Source organism: Hypanus sabinus, chromosome 5 (assembly GCF_030144855.1).
Source record: "Hypanus sabinus isolate sHypSab1 chromosome 5, sHypSab1.hap1, whole genome shotgun sequence".
NCBI lineage: Eukaryota > Metazoa > Chordata > Chondrichthyes > Myliobatiformes > Dasyatidae > Hypanus > Hypanus sabinus.
Window position 1 is genome coordinate 27,561,271 of NC_082710.1, and position 26,150 is coordinate 27,587,420.

The 26,150-nt window shown below is 39.3% G+C and overlaps 1 protein-coding gene across 2 annotated transcripts in view; it reads left to right on the plus strand.

Moving 5' to 3' along the window:
- Positions 1-26,150, plus strand: part of LOC132394016 (tumor necrosis factor alpha-induced protein 8) — an 84,395-nt gene that overhangs the window by 27,703 nt on the left and 30,542 nt on the right. Inside the window, exon 2 of one of the 2 annotated variants that reach the window (XM_059969634.1) lies at positions 8,780-8,869. The exons of the other annotated variant lie outside the window; for it this stretch is intronic. Coding sequence (XP_059825617.1) covers position 8,869 — 1 coding nt within the window. The 5' untranslated portion in view covers positions 8,780-8,868. The remainder of the gene's footprint in view (positions 1-8,779; positions 8,870-26,150) is intronic. 2 annotated transcript variants of the gene reach the window in all.

Here is a 26,150-nt window from a genome sequence, read left to right on the forward strand (position 1 = left end):
ACAAAGAAAACCATGAAAGCTATTCAAAGTAAAACATCAGCCCCTCGCATGTGGAAAAAAAACCAAATCATGCCAACATCAATAAGAGCATCAAACTCCAATGCTTCCCAATGTTGTCAAACAGCTGATTGAAACTGGCTGCCTCCTGATATCCGCACCATTACAGAAGTTATCCTCAGGCCAAGTCATTTGACACAAAGTGATAACAAGAAAGAGCTGAGAAAATTTTCTACTGCAGAACCAGCTGTCAAGTTTTTCACTTAATGTCACAACACTCATATCTACCTGACAATCTGGAAAATTGCCCTGGTATGTTCTCTTCACTACCATCTTCAAGGTAGGGATGGACAGTAAGCATTGACCTTGCCAATGAAACTCAGGTCTTGAAGGTGAATAGAAGAAAGAGTACATCCCTGGTTTAGAAGCTGTACCACAATTAAAGGGTGACTTACTTACAGTACGTGAATATAATTCATAACTGACGAATGATGATCTGAAATAAGGTTATTCTTCCTGCATCAAAAAAAAATTGATTTTTCAATCACCTACTGAACTTCCAGATCCAAAACTTTAAAGAAAGCAAATATTTGCACCTGCTACATGCCTGTTGGATTTTTCTGTATTAAGTTTATGAAGTGGCCAGTACTGATGCTGACAAACAAGCATATTGCTACTGAATTTTTGGGCAGTAGACTTAAACTTATGAAGCTACCCTAATACTCAGTTAGAGATATTCTTCTCCTTCAGTGATGTTAACATCTATTGGTAGCAAAACTCATACAAAACCCCAGAACAGGAGTCTTTATTTATAAACTTTATGAAAAGCTCATGGTACAATTTCCCCTATGGAACTTCAAGCAGTGAAGCATAATATTATGCCATTGCCTTTTGCGATTTGAGACTCAGTATGCTGTCTTGTTTGAAGAGTTCATTAGGGATGAATGCTCTCAACCAGTCAAAACAGTTATAAACTATGGTACAAACAAGTTACTACTGGAACCATCTTTAGCTTTCAAATTTCAACATACTGTACCTGATGTTTTAGATGCACTGGATTCCAGTTAATTTGAACATATTGGGACCAGTATATTAAGCAGCTGCCTCAATTAGCTGAAGTTTCATGGAAATAGTTAAAAAGATTTTAAAAAAAGACAAACTGTGGTTTAACTAAATAATAAATGAAATACAGAACAAATTAGAGTATTACAAATACTGCTGCTATATTAGTTCCTGATAGTTGTCATATGTTGTTGTGTTCTTGTGGTTGTAAATGAACCAGATCAGCACAGACATCTAGTGTAGACAGTGGGCTTCCTTCATACAATACTTCCAAAGATTGCATCCTGCAAATCTTCATTTCCATTGTAGCATTCAAGATGATTGTTGTTACCTTCAAATTCTTCATTGTCCCTAACTTGTTAAAGTAGTAAAACCATTTCAATTTCATTCCCGGTGTTTCTGGCATCTCCAAGCCTGAATGCATGAAACCGCAGTGAGCAAGACAGTTCTGAATTGTCTACTGCTTATTTCTCACCAACTATCAGTGACAAAAATCATTGTGTTTTGAACACAGGTGATGCTATTTAAAAATTGTTTGTTCTAAGCACGATGTAGTGTCTAACTGCCACAGCAAGTGCATGCGACTAGTTAGAAATTGTTTGGCAGCAGTCTCCTGCCCCAATTAAGTGGCATAGTGTCCCAAATAAACAAAGGGACACTGACTATTTTCTCAATTTTGTTTTTATTCTTTAAGAGTTGACCCAAACAAGCGGCTGCCCCAATTAACTGATGGTCCAGTCAACCAGAGTCCACTGTAATTGATTTGAGACATTGATTGACTTGGGTTCTCTTGGAGGTCTGAGAATGGTTAAATATGACACTGTGGGCATGAAACAAGAATTAACATGGAGGAGGGAACACTGTTGATCCAAGGTTTGTTTTGTGGCTTCAATATGCTGTGAGCTTCTGAGATGTGTGAAATAATTTATCTACAAGTGCTTTGTGAAGTTTTGACCAACAGAAGCACATCTGCAGATACAAAATCAAAGGAAGCTGATTTTGTTCACGTAAAAGTAGCTGCGTGGTTTCCTGTGTAAAGTTCACCAGATGTAGTGGATGAAATTTCTTCTACAGGTCCTATCTGATATGCTAAGTATTTCCAGTGTTGTTTTTTTCTGTGTTGCTTTTATTTGTATAGTCATAGAGTCACGTAGCATGGAGAAAAGCCTTTTGGCCCTGTGGTCCATACTGACCAAGATGTGGATCTGAGCTGGTCCCATTTACCCTCATTTTGCCCATGCATAGGCAAATCTTTCTTATCCATGTGTTTGTCTGAGTTGCAGTGGTGTGTTTTTTCTTGCAAAATTACTGTTAAATACACTGCCACTTCTCTTCTAGGAATTCCTACCTGAGGAAAAGGTTTTTCTCATTTAACTTCTTCTTCCTCAATGGTTTTAATTCTGATGAAAAATCTTTAACTTTTAACTCTGTTTGTCTCTCCACACACGCTACCAGCCAACATCTTTGTTTTAAGGGGCAGGGTGGAAATTTAAATAATTCTTTCTTTGCTGTTCAAAACTTTCCCTTTCTTATATATAGCTGTATGTTTTGAGCTGATTTATTTGCCCAATGTTTTAACTTGAGTGGTGCAACATGCTTGCCGATGATCTCCCCTGAGCATTGGCACTGAGTGGAGGTGACTAGCTCATGAAACAATTGAGTGCCTTTGCTGCTGAGATGAACCATGGAGACCCTGCATTGCAAAAAGGGTGGGTATGCTTGTAGGTGATGTGGCCAAAGACACAAAGAATTTTTATTTCTTTTGGATTCTTTTGGCTTCGTGAGGAGAACTGGCTGTCCATTCCACATGCAGAATACCTCAAGGGATTTGGATACCTTGACCTGAGTACCTAAATTTTCTTAGATCTCCGCATGTGAAAGGACAGCAAGGCTACTCCCTAGGCAATGCTGTGGTTGGGTAAATTGCAATCAGGGGCCAAATAAAAAATTCCAGATTAAAAGTGCCTTCCTTGCATAAAGCAACCTAAGTGCAGTGCATATACTAGTGAAAACCTGACAAAAACATGAGGGTAGATAGAGATATAACACTCACTTTTGCACATTGATTGGCCCTCTTCCAAGAGCACTAGCTGGGAATTCACAAAAAAGAAACTAGAATTTTTTGGTATTGTGTGACGTAACATGAAAAATAGTTTTTTTTAAAATTTGAACTTGTACTTCTTGAGCAAATGCTCCAGTCTTCATAATTTCAGGCAAATCTATTCCTTGCATAAACTAATAGTCACATTTTCATTTGTTACAGTAGTCATTAAAGAGACTTGCATCCAATAAGGTTCTAGCTGACAGCCTTTTCAGTGGTTCCGGTCTGACAGAAAAGACTGCGGTTTTTTGGGAACTCCTGTCCAACATTCAAGCAGTTTCTGTTGATAACAGCACAAACTCTGCAAAATATATTAGCATTCATTTCAAGAGGATGAGAATATACAAGCAAAAATGTAATGCAGAAGCTTTATAAGGCATTGGTCAGCCAAAAGTGAACTTTCCAATGGCCAAACATTTCAATTCCGATTCCTATTCCTGTTCTAACATGTCGGTCCATGACCTCCTCTTGTGTCCAGATATGTCCATCCTTGGGATGGAGGAGCAATGCCTTGTATTCTAGTCAGATAGCTTCCAACCTGATAGCGTGAATATTGATTTCTCCCTCTAGTTAAAAAAATTCCCTCGCCCTCCCCTCGCACTCTCTTCCCCAATCTGGCTTTTACTTGTTCTCACCTGCCAATCACTTTTCCCTGGGTCCCCTCCTTCTTTCCCTTCTCCTATGTTCAACCCTCCTCTCCTATCAAATTCTTTCTTCTTTAGCTTTTATCTTTCCCACCCACTTGGCTTCAATAGACAATAGACAGTAGGTGCAGGAGAAGGCCATTTGGCCCTTCTAGCCAGCACCGCCATTCACTGTGATCATGGCTGATCATATACAATCAGTACCTCGTTCCTGCCCTCTCCCCATATCCCTTGACCCCGCTATCTATAAGAGCTCTATCTAACTCTCTCTTGAATGCATCCAGAGACTTGACCTCCACTGCCTTCTGGGGTAGAGCATTCCACATATCCACCACTCTCTGGGTGAAAAAGTTTTTCCGCATCTCTGTTCTAAATGGCCTACCCCTTATTCTTAAACTGTGGCCTCTAGTTCTGGACTCACCCATCAGTGGGAACATGCTTCCTGCCTCCAGTGTGTCCAATCCCTTAATAATCTTACATGTTTCAATCAGATCCCTTCTCATCCTTCTAAATTCCAGTGTATACAAGCCCAGTTGCTCCAATCTTTCAACATATGACAGTCCTGGCATTCCGGGACTTAGCCTTAGGAACCTACGCTGCACTCCCTCAATAGCAAGAATGTCCTTCCTCAAATTTGGAGACCAAAATTGCACACAATACTCCAGGTGGGGTCTCACCAGGGCCCTGTACAGCTGCAGAAGGACCTCTTTACTCCTATACTCAATTCCTCTTGTTATAAAAGCCAGCATGCCATTAGCACACCTAGATCTCGTTGTACTTCCCCTTTTCCTAACTTGACTCCATTTAGATAGTAATCTGCCTTCCTGTTCTTGCCACCAAACTGGATAACCTCACATTTATCCACATTAAACTGCATCTGCCATACATTGGCCCACTCACTCAACCTGTCCAAGTCACTCTGCATTCTCATAACATCCTCCTTACATTTCACACTGCCACCCAGCTTTGTGTCATCAGCAAATTTGCTAATGTTACTTTTAATCCCTTCATCTAAATCATTAATGTATATTGTAAACAGCTGCGGTCCCAGCACTGAACCTTGCGGTACCCCACTGGTCACAGCCTGCCATTTTGAAAGGGACCCGTTAATCACTACTCTTTGTTTCCTGTCAGCCAGCCAATTTTCAATCCATGTCAGTACTCTGCCCCCAATACCATGTGCCCTAATTTTGCCCACTAATTTCCTATGTGGGACTTTATCAAAAGCTTTCTGGAAGTCCAGGTACACTATATCCACTTGTCCATTTTCATAATTACACCCTCAAAAAACTCCAGAAGATTAGTCAAGCATGATTTTCCCTTCATAAATCCATGTTGACTCAGACTGATCCTTCTATTGCTATCCAAATGTGTCGTAATTTCCTCTTTTATAATTGACTCCAGCATCTTTCCCACAACTGACGTCAAGCTAACTGGTCTATCATTCCCTGTTTTGTCTCTCCCTCCTTTCTTGAAAAGTGGGACAACATTAGCCACCCTCCAATCAGCAGGAACTGTTCCTGAATCTATAGAACATTGGAAAATGATTACCAATGCATCCACGATTTCTAGAGCCACCTCTTTAAGGACCCTGGGATGCAGACCATCAGATCCCGGGGACCATCAGATCATGCAGACCATCAGATCAGCCTTCAGACTCAACAGTCTATCCAACACTGTTTCTTGCCTAATATAAATTTCCTTCAGTTCATCCTTTACCCTAGTTCCTTTGACCACTATTACATCTGGAAGATTGTTTGTGTCTTCCCTATTAAAGACAAATCCAAAGTACCTGTTCAACTCACCTGCCATTTCCTTGTTCCCCATAATAAATTCACCCGTTTCTGTCTTCAATGGCCCAATTTTGGTTTTAACTATTTTTTTGCTATTCACATACCTAAAGAAGCTTTTACTATCCTCCTTTATATCCTTGGCTAGTTTACCTTCGTACCTCATTTTTTCTTGGCGTATTGCCTTTTTTATTATTTTCTGTTGCTCTTTAAAAGCTTCCCAGTCCTCCGGTTTCCCGCTCAGCTTTGCTATGTTATACTTATTCTCTTTTATTTTTATACTGCCCTTTACTTCCCTCGTCAGCCACGGCCACCCCTTACTCCCCTTAGGATGTTTCTTCCTCTTTGGAATGAACCGATCCTGCACCTTCTGCATTATTCCCAGAAATACCTGCCATTTTTGTTCCACTGTCTTCCCTGCTAGGGTATTGTTCCATTGATCTTTGGCCAGCTCCTCCCTCATAGCTCCATAGTTCCGTTTGTTCAACTGTAATACTGACACATCTGATTTTCCCTTCTCCTTCTCAAATTGTAGGTTAAAACGTATCATATTATGGTCACTACCTCCTAAGCTTCGCTTATCACCTTCCAGCTCGTCTTCTTCCCCTCCTTCACTTTTTCATTCTGGCATCTTCCCCCTTCCCTTACAATCCTGAGGAAGGGTTTCTGCCCAAAACAACAACTGTCTATTCACTTAAATATACTCTGCCGGACCTGGTGAGTTCCTCCTCTGTTTTGTGTGAGTTGCATTGGTCAGACCACACTTGGAGTATTTTGAGGATGTTGGGCCCCTTGTATTAGAAGTGATGTGCTGGCATTAAAAAAGGTCCAAAAGGAAGTTCACAGGATGGTCCCAGGATTGAAATGGTTAATGTTTGAGAAGTATTTGATGGCTCTGGGACTGTAATGTCTAGACCAAGTCAAAAGGTATATTTAAAGTGGAAGTTGCTAGGTTCTTGTTTAGTAATGGCATCAAGGTTATGGGGAGAGGGCAGGAGAATGGGGTTGAGAGGGCTAATAGATCAATCATAATGGAACAGCAGAGCAGACTTGGGCTGAATGGCCTAATTCTACTACGTCTTTTGGTCTTATGGTCTTGTATGCGAAATAGTAAATTTCACGTAATTATCTGTCTTGAAGAGGTAGAAATAGTTACATTCTCCTCTTTTTAAGATGCAGCTACTGCAAAATGATGAACTTCAGTCCTTTAAAGTCAGAAACTAACAGCAGAAAAACCTATAAAGGCTTGTATGCAATTAAGAGAATATGCACATTACCTTTTATCACCAGTTCAATTTAAAAATATGTAAATATTTTAATACTTCATGCTCCTTGTGTCATACTTTTTGATAATTTCATGGTTTTATCTAATCAGTTCTTAAAAACAAAATGTGTGGTCTTTTACAATTTCAGTACCAGTCAGGATACTTTCAATGGTACACCTGTAAAAGGTGAGTGAGTGTTCAGTCATATGACGAACCTCCATAATCTTCTAAGAAAATAAAGATACTGGTGCCTTCCTTTTATTAGATCTATGCGCAGGGCCCAGAACGGGTTATCTAATATACTAATTAAAGCTGCTGACTGTCCCCTAGTGTACACACTCCTTCCCCTTCCTGAAGTTCAGTCGTCCATTTAGTTTTACTGACATTGAGTGAGAGGTTGTTGTTGCGGCACTCTCACCCAGGTATCCTATCTCACTCCTGTACGCTGACTCACCAGCACCGGTAACTCGTCCAACAGTGATCTCATCAGCAACTTTGTATATGGCATCAGAGCATTGATTAGCTACAGAGTTATTTGGAAAGGAGGTATCGCAGAGGGCTAAGCAGACAGGCCTTGATGTAGATGGCCAGTGAAGAAGCAATGCTATTACCAATCCTCACTGAGGTCTGCCAATGAGGAAGTCAATGATCCAGTTGCTGAGTAAGGTACAGAGGTCCAAGTCTTGAAGTATTTTGTTGTAGTTAGTGATGTGTGATTTCTCAGCTAAGGTCTCAAATTATCATTCTTTTGAATATTCTAGTTATGTAGAAAATCATTCTTTCATCAGTTGTCTCAATAAGGTAATCATGCAGATTGCGTACATTCCTTTCAATTGTTTGTTTCCTGTCCATTTACAAATGGATTCAAAAAGATGATTTGCGTCACCATTCTGAAATAGCAAGTCAGGTATTGAACTTAAAATGGATTGTAGTTCATTATTACCATTTTGCTGTAAGGATTTTATATTTGGCTTATTATTTTTTCCAAAAACAAAGAAATGGTTTTGATTCTGAGCAGGTATGTGCATGTCGCAGTAAATGATGACTTTCGTGTTAGTTTTCCTTTCCTACTATACTGGAAGTAGCATTTCATCCGATGTGAAAGTTTGTAACTCATATTAACACAATAAGTATTACATTGTTAAGTAAAAATAAAGCATTGTAAATTTCATTATTTTCAAGAAAGGCATTATTCCAGCTTCAAGGCAAACTTCTGTGACATTATGTTTGGGGTGGAGAGGGTGTGGAAATTATCAGAAGGATCAGCTCATTGAATTACACCATAAGAAAAACAAACCTCCCCTAAACTTAGGTCAAGGTATCTTGTTACTATATATTAGTATTCTGACTTCACACAGTTATTACTCTGCCACTGAAAATCCAAACTTGGCTTTTCAGGCAAGTTCTTCCCTTAAGAGTTTTTCCTTGCATGAACTATTGTCCACTTATTGCTGATGTAAGGCTGAAAAATGATAAGTTTCTTCAAATATCTGCAGTTTGATACACTAATTAGGCTTACAAGCAGCAATGGTAAATTCTGGACATAGTTTTATTTTGATTCATATTTGTGATTTATTGATCAATTGTCTACTTATGAAGAAATATGTTCAAATACAAAACAAAAGGAAATTATTACCGAACGGCCAAAGGATTCCGCTGCATTAAAGAATTTGAACTAAGTTTATCAGTTCGAACAGTTAAGATTGTTGTTATTATTCTGAATGCATTTTGTAAACAAATTAAGATCCCTTTCAAAGTATTGTTTTTGTAATGTATTTAACTTGTGTTATTATTGCCACCTTGTGGATAAACATATTGTGACTCAATTGTAAATGAATATTTCCTGGTTGTAGATCTTTTTTTTAAAAAAAGTCAGGTTATTTAGAAATCTAAAGTCCTGTTCTTTCTTTTGTCTTTCAGTCTTGGACCATCTTTTAATCACACATAAGTCAACATTTGATGTAATCACCAAGAATTCTGTATTATAGGCTCATCTGTGTAAACCAGACAGTAAGGACTTTCAGTTTACTATTTTTCATGTGTTGATGAGTGTGTCTAAAAATGTTTTTGAGGCATTTAGATCGTTGAAATGCTGAACCACATCTACTTGTATCTCAGTAGATTTTCTCAAATAGTTGAGCTGTCAGAAAATACCCTGAAGACAATGAACTTAAATATACAGGTCTTTCTTGTGTTACATACCAAACATTTCACCAGTTGCAAATCCAGCCTCGAACTGAATTCCCACAGAGCAGAGATGTCTGCAGGCCTGCAGCAGTCAGCAAATCCATCCTGCTGGTCTCTCAATCCCACACTCGCTATTACACTCGCTCTAGATAAATCAGGTGTTCATAAGCTAGGCAGGACTTGTGCGTTAGAGTCAGAAGACACTGCTGGATTCTCAAGTAGCAAAGAATCTATGGCATAAAAAAGGTAGTGAACCCCTGTACAAAAGAAACACATCTTTTGGGGGAGGGAAGGAGTAGTTGGCATTTCAAATCCAAACCCTGTTTGTGGGCCCTGTACATTGCCATCTAATTTCATGCCAAAAGTAGCCTTGAATAAGTTTTAATTTTGAACCACTTTCAATATTCTGAATAAGGTTGATTTGAGGTGTGTTACTATGGATGCTGGCAAGCTATTAAAGACCTTACCAAAGTAAATCTGGACAGGTAAAGCCAGCCAGCCTATGGACCATGTGACAGGTGAGACAGATCATTTTCCCTGTACACGTGCAACTTCAAGTGGGGATATTGGGCAGAAATCTAGATATATTTATTTTGTTCCCCTTCTCTCTTAGCCGCAAAAGGGTTAATTTAGCATCATCACTATTTGAGAGCTAGATCATCCGGCCAATGATCAAATAATTTTGCATACAAGAGAAAATCTGCAGGTGCTGGAAATCCAAGCAACACAACACACACAAAATACTGGAGGGACTCAGGAGGCCAGGTAGCATCTATGGGAAAAAGTACAGTCAACATTTCGGGACGGAATCTCAACGGTACTTTTTTCTATAGATGCTTCCTAGCCTGCCAAGTTCCTCCAACATTTTGTGTGTGTGTTGATTAAATAATTTTATTTTTATTTTGAGATACAGCAGAATTTCCAGCCCTTTGAGCCACGCCACCCTGCAGCCCCCAATTTAGCCCTAGTCTGATCACAGGACAATTTACAATGTCCAATTTACCTACAAACCAAAACACCTTTGGACTGTGGGAGAAAACCAGAGCACCTGGAGAAACCCCGCGCATTGCATGGGGAGGACATATAGACTCCTTACAGAGGACTTTGGAATTGAACTCCAAGCTCTGATGTTGCGAGCTGTAATAGTGTCATACTAACCGCTGTGCTATTGTGGCACCATGTGACCATTGATCTTGGAGTTAATAATGTGTAGGATTTCCTACCTGAGTTATTAATCTGTGTCATTGTTGGAACTAAACACAGAAATTCTAAGTAATTATGCACAACATTAATCTGTTGAAACTTGACCTGAGACAAATAAAACTCTATGTAACTACTGTTATGGGGATTTAGTTATGTATAGAACTGTTACCAAGACAATATTCTGTTGAATAATAATGACTTGAGATCAATACAGATTCAGTACGTCATAACCTAAAAACTTCCATTCACTAATATTGGAACTATGAAATATGATCTACTCAATGTGGCTGTGGTCAAGTCAGGACCTGTCTTTCACAGGGCCATCAACTGATTCCTTTCTCTGATTTTGAAGTTAACATTTTGTAACTGCTGTGCCTAAGTCTCAAATACAGCAGAAGTTATTATTCTGCCAACTTCTTGTTAAATCAAGACCCATGTGCATAACATATAACCAGTGTTTTCTTTTAACTGTGTATGCTCGTGTAATTCTGTTTAAAATTTCAGTGGCTATGTTAATTTTAAAATTTGGCTGTTAAACTATTGAAACAAGATTTCTTGAGTGCAGTGAAATTGTGAATGTGTTTATGGAAATTATATTTACTATTTTATGATGCAAAACAGAGTGGAAATCTGCATGATATCAGGAAAATACTGTCAGTTTTCAAACTAATATTTGAAAAACCTCAATTAGTCAGCTACTGGGGTTCAAATCGGCCCAATGTACCTGCTGAGCTGTCTACCAACCCCTTTCCCTAATATCAAAAATCTGGATGGTGTAAAATGTGATGACTTCACTTGTATCCTTACGATATTAGTTTGGACAATAGGACCACATGTGTCCTTTGTTTCACAGAATTCTGGTTAACCCCTTCTGTACCAGATGCAGCAATTCAGATTGACAGATCTACTATACACCGTCAGGATAGATCTATACAGTCTCTCAAAAACAGAGGTGGAGGAGTATGCCTCATGATCAACTCTTCTTGGTGCACAAACATATTAGTGCTGTTCCAATACTGCTCACCAGATCTGGAACATCTAGCTGTTAAATGCCGTCCTTTTTATCTACTGCGGGAGTTCTCTGGGATTATTTTGATAGCAGCATACATGCCACCTCAGGCCAATGTCAAGCAGGCTTTAGATGATCTGAGCAATGGGATCAACATCCATGAAATAGTGTACCCTAACATATTCACCATTGTTTTGGGAGATTTTAACCAGGCCAGTCTGAAAACATCACTAAGCAATTGCCATCAACAGATCACTCACAATACCTGAGGAAACAACACACTGAACTATTTCTACAACCATAAAGAATGCCGACCATGCTGTTCCACGCCCTCACTTCGGGGAGTCTGATCACCTGGCTATGCTTTTACTTCCTGAGTATAGGGAGAGGCTGAAGACTGCAGCACCAGTAGGTGAAAACCAAGAAGCTAAGGACAAGGGAAGCACAGGAGCACTTATAGGACTGCTTTGAATTGGTGGACTGCACTGTACTCAGGGACTCATCTTGAAATCTGGATGAGTATGCTGCAGTTGTTACTGACTTCATTAAAACCTGCGTTTATAGAATGTGTGCCTACAAAGACTTACTGTACATTCCCAAACCAAAAGCAGTGGATAAACCAGAAGGTACATCGTCTACTGAAGGTAGATTTGTGGCGTTCAAGTCTGACAACTCAGACCTGTACCAGAAAACCAGGTATGATTTGTGGAGGGCTATTTCAAGGGTGAAAAGACAATTTCAAGAGGTTGGAGGCGACATTAGATGCACTCAACTCCAGCAGGGGTTTGCAAGACATTACTTCCTACAAAGTCAAACCCAATAACGTGAATGGCAGCGATGCATCACTACCAGATAAACTCAATGCCTTCTTTGCCCACTTTGAAAGGGAGAATATAACTACAGCTGTGAAGATCCCTGCTGCACCTGATGACTCTGTGATCTCCGTCTCAGAGGCTGATGTTAGCCTGTCTTCAAAGAGTGAACCCTCACAAGGCGGGAGGTACCGATGGAGTACCTGGTAAGGCTCTGAATATCTGTGCCAACCAATTAGCTGGAGTATTCAAGGACATTTTCAACCTTCCACTGCTAAAGGCAGAAGTTCCCACTTGCTTCAAAAAGGCAACAATTATACCAGTGCCTAAGAAGAATAATATGAGTTTCCTTAATGACTATCGCCTGGTAGCACTCACATCGATAGTGATGAAATGCATTGAGAGGTTGGTCATGATTAGGCTGAGCTCCTGCAACACAGTCATGTGAACATGGAGAGTAGAACAGTGGGCTAAGCACACACCTCTGAGATACACCAGTGCTGATCGTCAATGAGGAGGATATGTTATCACCAATCTGCACAGATAGTGGTCTTCCAGTTAGCAAGTTGAGGATCCAATTGCAGAGGGAGGTACAGAGGCCCAGGTTCTGCAACTTCTCAATTAGTCCCATTGCAATTTGCCTATCATCATAGGTCAACGGCAGACGCAATCTCAATGGCTCTCCACACAGATTTAGACCACCTGGGCAACACAAATACCTACGTCAGGATGCTGTTCATCAACTACAGCTCAGCATTTTATACCATCATTCCCACAATCCTAATTGAGAAGTTGCTGAACCTGGGCCTCTGTACCTCCCTCTGCAGTTGGATCCTCAACTTGCTAACCGGAAGACCACAATCTGCGGATTGGTGATAACACTGGTCCCAATATATCGATGTAGGCAAGACTGCAGCTCTACTCTATTAGGAGTTTGAAGAGATTTGGCATGTCAACAAATGCACTCAGGAACTTCTGTAGATGTACTGTGGAGAGCATTCCGACAGTCTGCATCACTGTCTGGCATAGGGGGGCTACTGCACAGGACCAAAATGAGCTGCAGAGGGTTGTAAGTCTAGTCAACGCCATCTTCAGTACTAGCCTACAAAGTACCCAGGACATCTTCAGGGAGTGGTGTCTCAGAATGGCAGCGCCCATTATTAAGGATCTTCAGCACCCAGGGCATGCCCTTTTCTCTCTGTTACCATCAGGTAGGAGGTACAGAAGCCTGACAGTACACACACAGTGATTCAGGAACAGCTTCTTCCCCTCTGCTTTCTGTTTCCTAAGTGGACATTGAACCCTTGGACACTACCTCACTTTTTTAAAAATACTGTACAGTATTTCTGTCTTTTGCACTTTTTAAAGTCTATTTAACATACATATACTGTAATTGATTTACATATTATTATTTTTCTCTTTTATATTATGTATTGCATTGAACTGCTGCTGCTAAATTAACAAATCTCACATCACATGCCGGTGATAATAAAGCTGATTCTGATTCTGGATTACACGAGGGATGGAAGAATATTATTATATCAAGTCGGCAATGTAGAAGGAGCGCAGACAGAAATATTAAACTGCAGTCTGAAAGGAAGATTTTTAAAAAGTTATTACAAATACTGGTCCAATAATAAAAGTTTTAACTTGGGAAAGAGCCAATTTGGTTAACATAAAAGAGAATTGGCAAAGGTAGATTGAGATCTTTCACTTGCAGGTACACCTATATCAGCAGAGTGGAGAGCATTCAAAGGAGAAATAGCAAGAGTTTAAGGTCAACATGTTCCTGGCAGGTAAAAGACAGGATTAAAAAGTACAGGGAATATGGGATGCTGATTGATGTTGGGGGTTAGATAAAGATCAAAAGGAAACATGAAACAAATTAGGGAACCAATAACTGGGGAACCCAGTTAAGAGTATAAAAAGTGTAAGGATGTGTTTTTTAAAAAAATAAATTAAGAAAGCAAAAGGGGTAATGAAAAATCACCAGCAGAAATGTTTAAGGTAAATCTCTAAGTATTCTATAAGCATATTAAAGTCAAAGGAATAACCAATGAAAAAGTAGAACCTATTAAGGACCGAAATGTAGTGTTAAGTGATAGGAGGTATAGCTGAGGCTCTAAATGACTATATTTCCTTCAGTATTCACAATGAAAGCAGACATTGTAACTGGGACAATTCAGTTAAGGGGTAAGTGATAGTTTACCCCTAAATATAGAGGAGATACTTAATGCCTAGCAGGCTTAAGACAAGGTAGACAAATCCCCAGAATCGATAGAATTTATCCCAGCTTCCTACAAGAGGCAAGGGAAAAAATTGTTGGAGCTCTGGCTGAGATTTTTAAATCTTAACTGGACATAGAAAAGCTACCAGATGCCTTGGGACTGCAAACAATGTCCCCTTCATGTGATCATCTTTAAACAAAAGGGTAGCAAGTGAAAGCTCAGAAATGATAGACTTGTGAGTCTAATAATAGTGGTAGGGGAAGGTACTGGGCAAAAAAACCTCATAAGAGCTTTGGTGAAGAATTGGATCAGCTAGGTATTGAAAGCTCTGGAACAAGTGCGGGGAAATGGGAGTAATACAGAAAGTGCCCTTTGACTGGTGTGGGTGTCTGGGGCTAATTGGACTGTTTCCATGCTAGACAATTCTATGTCTTCCAAAAATGAGGTGAGGGGAGATTGAAGACAAAAATATCAGTAGTGTAGCAAATGAGAGGGAAACCAGTGTAGATATAATTTATTATATTTCTTTCAACTAATTAAAGCGCGAGACTCAAAATTTACACTCAATTATAGAAGCAACTAATGATATATTCTCCCTACAAGGCAGCTGCATGCATAAATGATGTGTTTTGCCTCCACACAGATGTGGTATAATTCAAGTGTAAATTATCTGAAGCTCATTATACAGGGCCCATGGAGCTTGACTCATCTGCACACTTTCACACCTGCTGTAATTGAATTATCTCCAAGTGAAACCTGATTTAAGGTTCCTGGTGACAAATGCCTAAATGTAATTTTTTGAAGATTTTAATGGTATCAATACACCAGTGGCCTTGCATTATGAGAGCTGATAGTAACATAAATGGATTGCCTTGGTGTTTGGAACCTCCAGTCTTTTTATTCTAATCTTGAAATTTAGCTTTACACTACTTATCATTTTCATTCATTTACCATTGTGCATAACTAAATAACTGTTCTCCCCACCTACCTATCACCTCCCTGGTTCCCTTTCTCCAATGGTTCATTGTCCTCTCCCAGCAGGTTACTTCAACTTCAGCTCTTTACCTCTTCAACCTCTCACCCCCCCAGCTTCAGACTTCATCATCCTCCCCCACCCACCTACCTTCCCCGTCATCTGGCTTCACCTATCACCTGCCTGCTTGTACCTCCCCCCATCGTCATACACTGGCTTCTCCCACCCCTCCCCCCACCCTTCCAGTCTCAATGAAGGATTTTGGCTGGAAACATTGATTCCTCTCCATAGATTCTGCTTGACTTGCTGAGTTGCACCAGCATTTTGAGTGTGTGTGTGTTGCTCTGGATTTCCAGTACCTGCAGAATCTCTTGTGTTTATAACTATATAAATCATCTCTTTGGATCTGCCCGCTGACACTGTAAACTACAGATCATGCTCCAGAAATTTCAGAACATCTACTTTAGATCTGTGATCCCCATCCACCTACATATATGTTTTCCTAATGCAGAAAGTCAGGCAGACCTGTTCCCTAATCCCTACTTCGAGGGGCAAATAAGCCTCTCATGGTGCAGCTGAATCTCCTTCTCCAGAATGTCCTGCCAGCCTTTGATAAACTGCTGGTTGTCAAAAGACTTTTAGTGTTTTGGATAGAGGTGTTGACAAATACTCTGATAAATAATAAAGAAATTAGAAAAATGCTTATTAAAACTAAGATGTTTCCCCAATTATGTATAGGAGTCTGAGATGTACAGAGGGGCCATTGATCCTTACTAGCCATGCTAGTAGATTTCCACTCTCAGTTGAAGACCAATCTGAGCGTGGCACCAGGCCTTAATGACATGTTCTCTATTACCAGCCGGACACCAGCTATATTCAATCTCTTTCAAGGAGAAGAGAGGGACGACTGGAGAGAGGGAGAAAGCCAATAGTGAAAGAGATCTGGATTCTCATGAATTAGAAAAATATACAGGACAGAGGGCATGTTAATATGGGATTGGATGACACCATGGGGAGCCTGGTTGCAGGCGTCTCCTAGTGTGGGGACTCCTTCCCACAACCCCTTTATCCTTCCTCTCCCCATCTCCTCAAGAGAACAATAAAACAAAATAGATTTCATGGTGTTCAACAAAGTTAAAAGCAAGGACAGTAAGCTGTGAGGAGATCCAGCCTTGGATAACTAAGGAAATAAAAGAAGGCATCAAACTAAAAGCTCGTGCATACAAAATCGCCAGGAGTAGTGGGAAAATGGAAGATTGGGAAAACTTTAAAAAGCAACAAAGAACCACTAAGCGGGAAATAAAAAAAGGGAAGGTAGATTATGAAAATAAACCAGCACAAAATATAAAAACCAATAGTAAAAGTTTTTATGATTATATGAGGCGGGAAGGGTGGCTAACGTTAATATAGGTCCCTTGGAGGACAAGAAGGACTCTTCAATTCATGCTTATTTACTATTTTTATTTTGTATGTTTTTTCTTTTTGTATTTGTGCTGTTTGTTTTCTTTTGCACATTGGTTACTTCTCCATCCTGTCGTATGCTGTTTTACATTGGTTCTAACGTGTTTCTTTGTATTTACTGTGAATTCCTGCAAGAAAATGAATTTCAGGGTAGTATATGGTGACATATATTTACTTTGAACTTTTGAATGAGGGGTATCTTTATAAAGTTTATTAAATGATGAGGGGTATGGATAAGCTAGTCACTCTTTTCCCCAGAGTTGGGGAGCCCAAAACTAGAGGGCACAGGTACGAGAAACCAGGGGAGAAATTTAAGAGACCTGAGAAGTAACTTCTTGACACAGAGGGTGCTGAGTACTTGGAGTGAACTGCCAGAAGTCGTAGTTAAGACCGCTACAGTTGTAACATTTAAAAGGCATATGGATGGTACATGGAAGGGCAGGGCTTGGTGGGTTTTGGACCAATTAAGGGCAACTGGGATGAGCAGGCAGGATGCTTTGGTGGCATGAACTAATTGGACAGGAGAGTCTGCTGTATTACCTGCAGAGGAAAACTATTTCTGTTTATGAAATGCACCAGTTTGTAGTACAGACACAGTCAATATCAGCCTGCTCTCATGGGAAACCAACGGATGGGCAGATCCCAGTGTCCAAGTGGCCATCTATTCCCGACTGAAATCATTCACTCTATAAGTATAGCGTCTCTCTGATGCTGTGGTGAACAGCACATTTGGAGACACGGTTACAAGAAGTCTGCTGCAGCAGCTTGGAATGGACCTGTGGAAACCAAGCTGAAGATTGGTATAAAGTGTCCTCCAGTTCTTTGAAGATGCACAGTGATCCTCGGTCATCCCCTCCCAGACACGTGGCTCAATTTGTGCTCTTGCAGGAGGAGGCATTCATTCTGTCACTTTTTGTGGCTTCAAAAGCATTCTGTTCAAAACCAATAGTTTTTTTGTTATTTAACCACATGACCAAAACTCTTGCGTGCTTCCATCTATACCAATAATTTCTTGTCGGATATTACTAATAAAGTTGCCAATCTTACATTACAAAGTCAGTAAACTCCAGGACCAAAGGAATAAATATGTCAAGTATTAATAAACAATTCCAGGAACAACGACTTAACACAGGTTTAAACACTGAGAGTTTCGTCCAAGCATGAAAGTGAAGCTGAAAGTCTGCCTGCAAAGTGTAAGAAACCCTGATGATGGCAGGCTTGGAAAATCAGAACCTGCAAAACATTGTTCATCAGAGAGGTCCACTGGGATTTGCCCTTGTTGTTGGCTTCCCAAGGGAGCAGGCTGATATTGACTGCCTTTGTACTCAAAAACGGGTGCATTTCATAAACAAATACTTTCCCTCTGCAAGTAATACAGCTTTATCTAAAAACCCTGGTTGCAGCTTCTCACTACTGGGCATGTTCTTGCCTCCTGCCCCAAAGCTGTCATTCCATCCTTTGTGTTTAAGCATTTTGACATCTCCAGCGGTGGAGTGTTGTCAGTAGTCCACTTGCACCACTTGCATTAGTATCTCAGCTGCAGTTATTGTATAGACTCAACTTCAATAGCAAGACCTCCTGATGTCAGTGTAGTCTTTACATAACAAAATGGAAACAAAGCTCCTGTTTCTATTGTGATAGTACCATAATTGCATAGGTTGGACCTACATCAGTGAGGAGAGAAATGGATGTTGCATTAATAATCCATTAATGTCCTTAAGCATTCGGCTGCTACAAAATAGAACAGTGCATTTGAGCACAGATTGTACCCAGAATTACTTAACCCACTTTCTTCATAGGCGCTATTTAATTTGCAAAATGAATACTAGGTTAAATTTGAGGGTTAATTCAGAGCTAAATAATTTTTTGAGCTATTTGCTCATAAAAGAGACTTCAATTGATTCAATTTCTAGGATTTCAAACCTTCCCCATATTCTATCCAATATATTTTTTCCTCGGATATGATCTTTTGGAGTTAAGTTTTACATAATCTAATTAATGTTTTCATCTGCATGTAAAAGTAGTATATAGAACAAACTACTTTTAGGTGCAGAGATGGAATGTGATCTTGGATGATCAAATTCCTAGAATTTAGCTAAAGAATAACCATTAAAGGCATTGCAATGAATATTTATCATTTTTTTAGCTGAACTCTTCTGGGGGCAATCAAAAACATTGCACATTTAAAAAATATTTAAATCTCATAATCTAGTAAATACAATAAATGTTTTGCCATGCATTAATCAAATGTGCTATTCTTTCCTGCAAAATAAAGAAATTATGCTCTTTAAATAATAACATAGCTGTAATTAGAAATTGATTTGAATCTTAAAGTGGTTGATGCATGGAGTTTTGAGATTTTATTTAGTAGTTAGATTGTCTATATAGGCACCATCCATTATTAGAGAACCTGACCTTTTTTATACACGGTATCTTAAAAGTTAATGAGAAAATCTCTTGGTAGCATGAATAGCTGGTATGTGGCTTTTTTTTTGGTTGTGTTAACCAGAATCATCAATAGTATGTGTTGTTTTTAGCAATTATTCTATATTGTGGTACTTTGTGCTTCGGAATAAGGTTAATTCAGGTAGTTCTTGAGGTATTTTGAGCCAAATATTTATGGGGAGATTTTAAGTCTTAAGCAGCCTTGCAATTCATCATGTGTTTTGTTCAATGTAAGGTTATTACTGACAGTTGCTACAAAGTGAAAAGGTCAATGTTACTGTGGGTATGTTCTCCTGAATTAATTTGATGGATGCCATTTTCCTGAAGCTAACACTTTAACAAATTAAAAAAAAAAATAGCCTGCCTCTCATGCAACCAAGAGATTTTCTCATTAACCTTTAAAATACCTTATATTAAAGGCTAGGTTATCTAATAATGGATAGTGCCTATACTGACAGCCTAACTACTGAACAAATATCTCAGAGCTCTATGCATCAACTACATTAAGATTCAAACTAAATTCTAATCATGTATAGCTATGTTCTTATTTCAAGAGCAAAAAAGGAGGGGTGGGGAGGGTTGTTTCTATAATGGAGCTTGATGAATTGACAAACTTCTCTCGCGATTCTTGGCATGGAGTGTCCATTCCAGGCTGTGATGTTACCAGTGTTACAGTGCTCTCCACTGTACATCTATCAACATTTGTCAGGGTCTTTGTTGTACAAAATCTCCTAAACTCCTAAGCGTTTAGTGTAGAGCTGCTGGAGTGCCTTCTTCATGATGGCTTCAATGTTTAGGGCCCAGGATAGATCCTGCAAGATGTTCATGCCTGGGAGCTTGAAGCTGTTCATTCCTTCCAGTGATGACCCCTCAATGGGGACTGGTGTGTTTTCTCCTAACTACCCTTTCCTGAAGTTCACAATCAATACTAAAAAGAGACTACTAGACAGGTATATGGAGGAATTTAAGGTGGGGGGTTATATGGGAGGCAGGGTTTGAAGGTCGGCACAACATTGTGGGCCGAAGGGCCTGTAATGTGCTGTACTATTCTATGTTCTATCTGTGTATACTGTACATGTACTTGTGCATATGATGCCAATCTCAATTTTGATTTTGATTTCATCTGCTTTTCCTTCTCCCACTTACTGTTTGGAAGCTTTTAGTATACTCTCCAGCAGAGTGATTGTTCTCTTGATTATTTTGAGCTCTACCAGTGCAGGAGTAACTCGCATGCAGGAGCAACTCAGTAGGTTGGGCAGCATCTATGGAGGGAAATGAACTGATGATGTTTTGAGACATGATGAAGGTGTTCAGCCCGAAACATCAACTGCTCATTTCCCTCTTCAGTTAGTGCCTGACCTGTTGAGTTCCTCCAGCGTTTTGTGTGTGTTGCTCAAGATTTCCATTATCTGCAGTTTCTCATTTAGGACACTCCAGCTTTCGGAAGTTTATATTCATCAACTGTTGTGTAGAAAATTATCTAATTCCAACTTTTTTGTTGTAGCCTGAGAAATGAGAATTTTTTTTTGCATTTTGAAAAGAAAACACAAAAATATTCACAACTATACATCAGGAAGTGCAGTGGTTCCATGCATTCTAAAACTGTCTTCTTTAAGGGACACCAGATGGAAACCCACACAGGAAGAACTTTTAGCAGGGTCAGGGTTGAACCCAGTTCTGCGTAGTTGGAAGGTGGTAGTCCAAATTTTGCACTACTGTGTACGTGAAGTAAATGTAATTGCATTCTTTGCAAAATTCAGCTTTGAGTTGTTAACATTCTGTGAAGTCTAACACACTGCTGACAATTTGTCCACTCATACTGGTGTTTAGTTTGTGTTCAGGCATGTGGTGTAGAAGACATTTAAAGGCCCTAGGATATTGCGCTTCTCTATATTGCTTCAGATTTACAACTTCAGCAGGGACAATTTTTAAAGTACTCCTTGAATAGCACTAGTAACCAATGGATAGAATTGTACTAAGGTTTTTGGGAAGACTCTTGAAAAGTTTCTTGGTACTGAATTCAGTGACTTAAAGTTCAGGAGGAAGCAATTTTATTGATGGCAGCCAGCTAGCTATGTGTGAATGTCTGCATTCCATTCTACCAAGAAATTTGTAAGGTTGAGGAACCTGTGATTGTTTACTTCAGAGTAGGCAAATATATAACCAAATAACTCCTTTAAATCATTTTGTATTATTATACTTCTTATCCTTGTATTTCTTAAAAAGTATACTCTAAAGATGCACTTTCCAAATTGCCCATGTAGATTAAAAGTAAGTGTTTTGAAATAGTGCTTTGACGTCAATTCACAAATTCCCAGCAGCAATTGACAGAGGAGCATTGTGCAGACTGTCATAAAATATTTTCTGTAACTGCAAAAATGGGGAAAGTTTTTACTCCCAGTTATTTATATACTTCCAATTGAAAATAGTTCTTATGATTTAGTAGTTTATCTCCTTTTGAAATGCACAGTGGAAAATAATAATGGAGATAGTAGCAAATTTCAATCCATTTAACCAAACTACTCAAATTTACCATTGATTTTTCTGGTACTTTTTGTCACGATTCTCAACAATAGCTTTATCCTTTTAAAATTGTACATCATCTATTTTTTGTGTTTTGAATTGACATATTAACTGTCTGCTGTAAGATGAAAGAAATATAGAAAGACTATTACTGATTCAAAGGTGGATAGAGATTAGTCCTGCCATCCCACATGATGTTCTGTTCATGAATAAACAAAGTAAGAATGGAGCAGACCACTCAGCCTGCTCTGCATTTCACTGACTTCATTCTTAAATCAAAAATCCATCACTTGTTCAAAACACCATCACTATCAATGACAAGAATAAAGGTTGAAGAAATTCTCTGTATCTCAGACCACATCCTTTGTGTTTATGCATTCTACTCCTAGATTATCAGTTTCTAACCTATCTCTGTCTCCTCTCCATTTTGTGATTTTGTTCCATCTCTACTGTGTGTTAGTTAAAGTCTGTCCCGAGCCTTATGTAGATGAGGGAATTAAATGCAGCATCTCCAAGTTTGCGGATGACACGAAGCTGGGCAGCGGTGTTAGCTGTGAGGAGGATGCTAAGAGGATGCAGGGTGACTTGAATAGGTTAGGTGAGTGGGCAAATTCATGGCAGATGCAATTTAATGTGGATAAATGTGAGGTTATCCACTTTGGTTGCAAGAACAGGAAAACAGATTATTATCTGAATGGTGGCTGATTAGGAAAAGGGGAGATGCAATGAGACCTGGGTGTCATTGTACACCAGTCATTGAAGGTGGGCATGCAGGTACAGCAGGCAGTGAAGAAGGCAAATGGTATGTTGGCATTCATAGCAAAAGGATTTGAGTACAGGAGCAGGGAGGTTCTACTGCAGTTGTACAAGGCCTTGGTGAGACCGCACCTAGAATATTGTGTGCAGTTTTGGTCCCCTAATCTGAGGAAAGACATTCTTTCCATAGAGGGAATACAGAGAAGGTTCACCAGATTGATTCCTGGGATAGCAGGACTTTCATATGAAGAAAAACTGGATCAACTAGGCTTATACTCACTGGAATTTAGAAGATTGAGGGGGGATCTTATTGAAACGTATAAAATTCTAAAGGGATTGGACAGGCTAGATGCAGGAAGATTGTTTCCGATGTTGGGGAAGTCCAGAACGAGGGGTCACAGTTTAAGGATAAAGGGGAAGCCTTTTAGGACTGAGATGAGGAAAAACTTCTTCACACAGAGAGTGGTGAATCTGTGGAATTCTCTGCCACAGGAAACAGTTGAGGCCGGTTCATTGGCTATATTTAAGAGGAAGTTAGATATGGCCCTTGTGGCTAAAGGGATCAGGGGGTATGGAGAGAAAGCAGATACAGGGTTCTGAGTTGGATGATCAGCCACGATCATACTGAATGGCGGTGCAGGCTCGAAGGGCTGAATGGCCTATTCCTGCACCTATTTTCTATGTTTCTAGGCCTCGAGTTCTTCTACATCTTCTCTGTAGGCCATCTCATCGTTGGTGTTGAACTCCACCACAGTCCTGACAGTGACATTTTTGACAGTGTGATTACGTGGGTGTTTAGCCGTGTAGTCATATGAACAGAATGCACAGCATTGGACTCAGCACCCAACCCTGGGGAGCACCTGTGTTGAAGATGATGGGGAGGGGAGTGCAGTTTTGCATCCTAACTATCTGAGGTCAGATGGCTGGAAGTCCAGCACCCAGTTGCACAGTGGTGTATTTGGACCTAGCAGTAGGAGTTTGTTTACTAAGGTCTGTTAGATTCTAGTGTTGAATGCTGAATGAAACCAAGAAACAATATTCTGACATAAGTGTCCTTGTTTTCTAGCTATGTTAGGGTTGCAGATGCATAACAGATGCTAAGACACCTGCCATTGGGTGCTTCTGTTGAAAATAGCCAGACCATTTTGAAAACTTAAGCCATTGGTTAAAGCAACCAATTTAAGGAAGTCCATGAATATCTTGTTTTGCCTTCCTCTCATAAATTACCTTGTTCCTCATTACTAGAATAGATAAATTTCCTCAACTTTATATTAACCTGTCTCAAAGTACCTACAAGTAGCATCGATTCAATCTCAACTAATTTAAATGTTCCTTAAAGAATCTTTACATGTTCAGGTCTATATGAGTTTCAGTTCAGTAAAGCTAATCTCTCCTTTAAACTTGTTTTTTTTCCCCCAGTGTGAGCTCTTCAGTTTCTCATTAAAAACTAAGCTGTACTATTAGTTTCAATTCTGTCAGCTAATCATTGAAATCTATGATCCCTTTGTGATGCAAACAAAAGAGCAGACCTATTTCTCTTGTCCCTCAAAAGCTCTTAACATTTTGTGAAAAAATATTTTCAATTTGTTTTATCATTTGTACTAGGTATAAAGAGGTTAGTACTGATTTACATCTGTCCTTAATCAAAATATCTACCTTTGATTACTCCTCCTCATGTTACCCAGCCGATGTTTCCTTCTTTCTCTTAAGCTAACACTGGAAATAATCAGCAGTTCAGGTTACACACATGAAGAGCTAAAATTAATGACGAAGTGGATCTAGTCTTAAAGACCATTGTCCAATCTACATTTGTGTTTGCTATCTAATGAAACACCATTGTGAGCACTGAACAAGATATATCACCATACAGGGAATACAATATATCAGCACTATTTTCCTGCATTGTCCCCGTAAATCATGACTTTGTTAATATTGAGAAATCTGTCAAACTTTGATTTTTAATAAACTTCATGACAGCGCCTTCTCAATCCTTGGGTGAAACTTTGGAATTTTCACTTCTGTAAACAAGGACATTTTTCCTCATCTCAGTCCTAATTGGTTTACACCTCATTTTGAAACTTTGACACTGCTGAGCCAAGAGACACATTCTCCTTGCATTCAGCATTTTGATTCCTGTAAACATTTTATTAGTTTCCAGAAGTCATCTCACGTTCATCCAAACTTTAGAGAATATAGGCTAAGTCTCCATGGTCCTGATGAAGGGTCTCAGGCCGAAAAGTTAACTGTTCATTCATTTCCACAGAGGCTGTCTAACCTGCTGAATTCTTCCAGAATTTTGTATGTGTCTTACTCCAGTTTTCCAGCATTTGCCCAATCTCTTGTGTTTACACACTCTTCTTGTATGACAAACCTGTCATTCCTGCAACCAATCCAGTGAATAATCTTCAGTATACTTCCTCTGGCAAATATATCTTCCTTGAGATCAGGAGCCTTACCATGGCCCTATACAATTGGAATGAAACTCCATTTATTCAAATCCTCTTCACGTTTATTGTCATAGGCATATGCACCTAGGGTATAAATATCATGAAAATGAGTTTTTTTTCTTTGCAGAAATGCTACATAAGTAATGTAACAAACACAAATTATATTGCATAAATTATATATAACTTACAAGGCAAAATAAATATGCAGGTTGAGGAAGAGTGAAAAGAATTACAGTGTGAGTTAGAATTAGGGTTTTTCAGGTCAGTTCAAGAATCTGATGGCAGTGGGGAAGAAGCTGTTGTTGAACTTTGAAGTGTTGGCTTCAAGCTCCTGTACCTACTGCCTTAATGAGAAGAGGGCATGACCTTTAGTTATAGATTTGTCTTTATACCTTTAGTGATAGTGATAGATAAAGGGGTCCTTTAGTGATAGATCTCACCTTTCTAAGACACAGTCTCTTGTATATGTCCATTACAGTGAGGAGAGCTGTACCCATGAAGGGACTGGCTGAGTCCAACTCTTGCTCTCAAGCCTCTTGTGTTCCTTTGTGTTGGCATTTCTATACTTGTCTCTGAATCAGCATTCAGTAGAATGTTTCAACTGTACATCTGTTAAAAAAATTTGTCGGTCATCAGTGAGATGTCAAATCTCCTTAAACCTGCAATGCCTTATTCGTGTTTATATCTGTGTACTGAGTCTACAATTGATCTTCAGAGATGTTGAAATCTAGGAAAGAAGCTCTTCTAATAGAAGCTAATGTTATATCTTCTTTCCAAATTACTTGCTTCATGTTCATGTTGGCTTTCATTGGCTGGTGTACAAGCACAGTATAGTCTCTTTGAAAATGAACACCTTTGAAAAAAAGTTTTTTTATGCCTTAAAGTGAGTTTCCTTCCTGCTTTCACCAAATCACCCAGTTTGACCATCTCCTCTTTATATAAACCCCTTTACATCTTCCTTATTATTCACAGGTCCACCTGATACAATAGCATCAGAAAACTTGGACATTTGTCATTTGATTCCCTCAGCATAACTTTGATAATGACAAGGGAAGAAGTGGAGACCATGAACCAACCCCTGTGTAACTCTACAAGTTGCAGCCTAGTAATGTCAGAAGGGTTGTTTATTTCCATTTCTTGTTTTCTGTCCAATAACCAATTCTCAATCTATGTCGTCATGATCTAACATTGTTCAATGAATTCCCCTTTGAGACCTCATCAAAAACCTTTCAAATTTCCAAATGCAC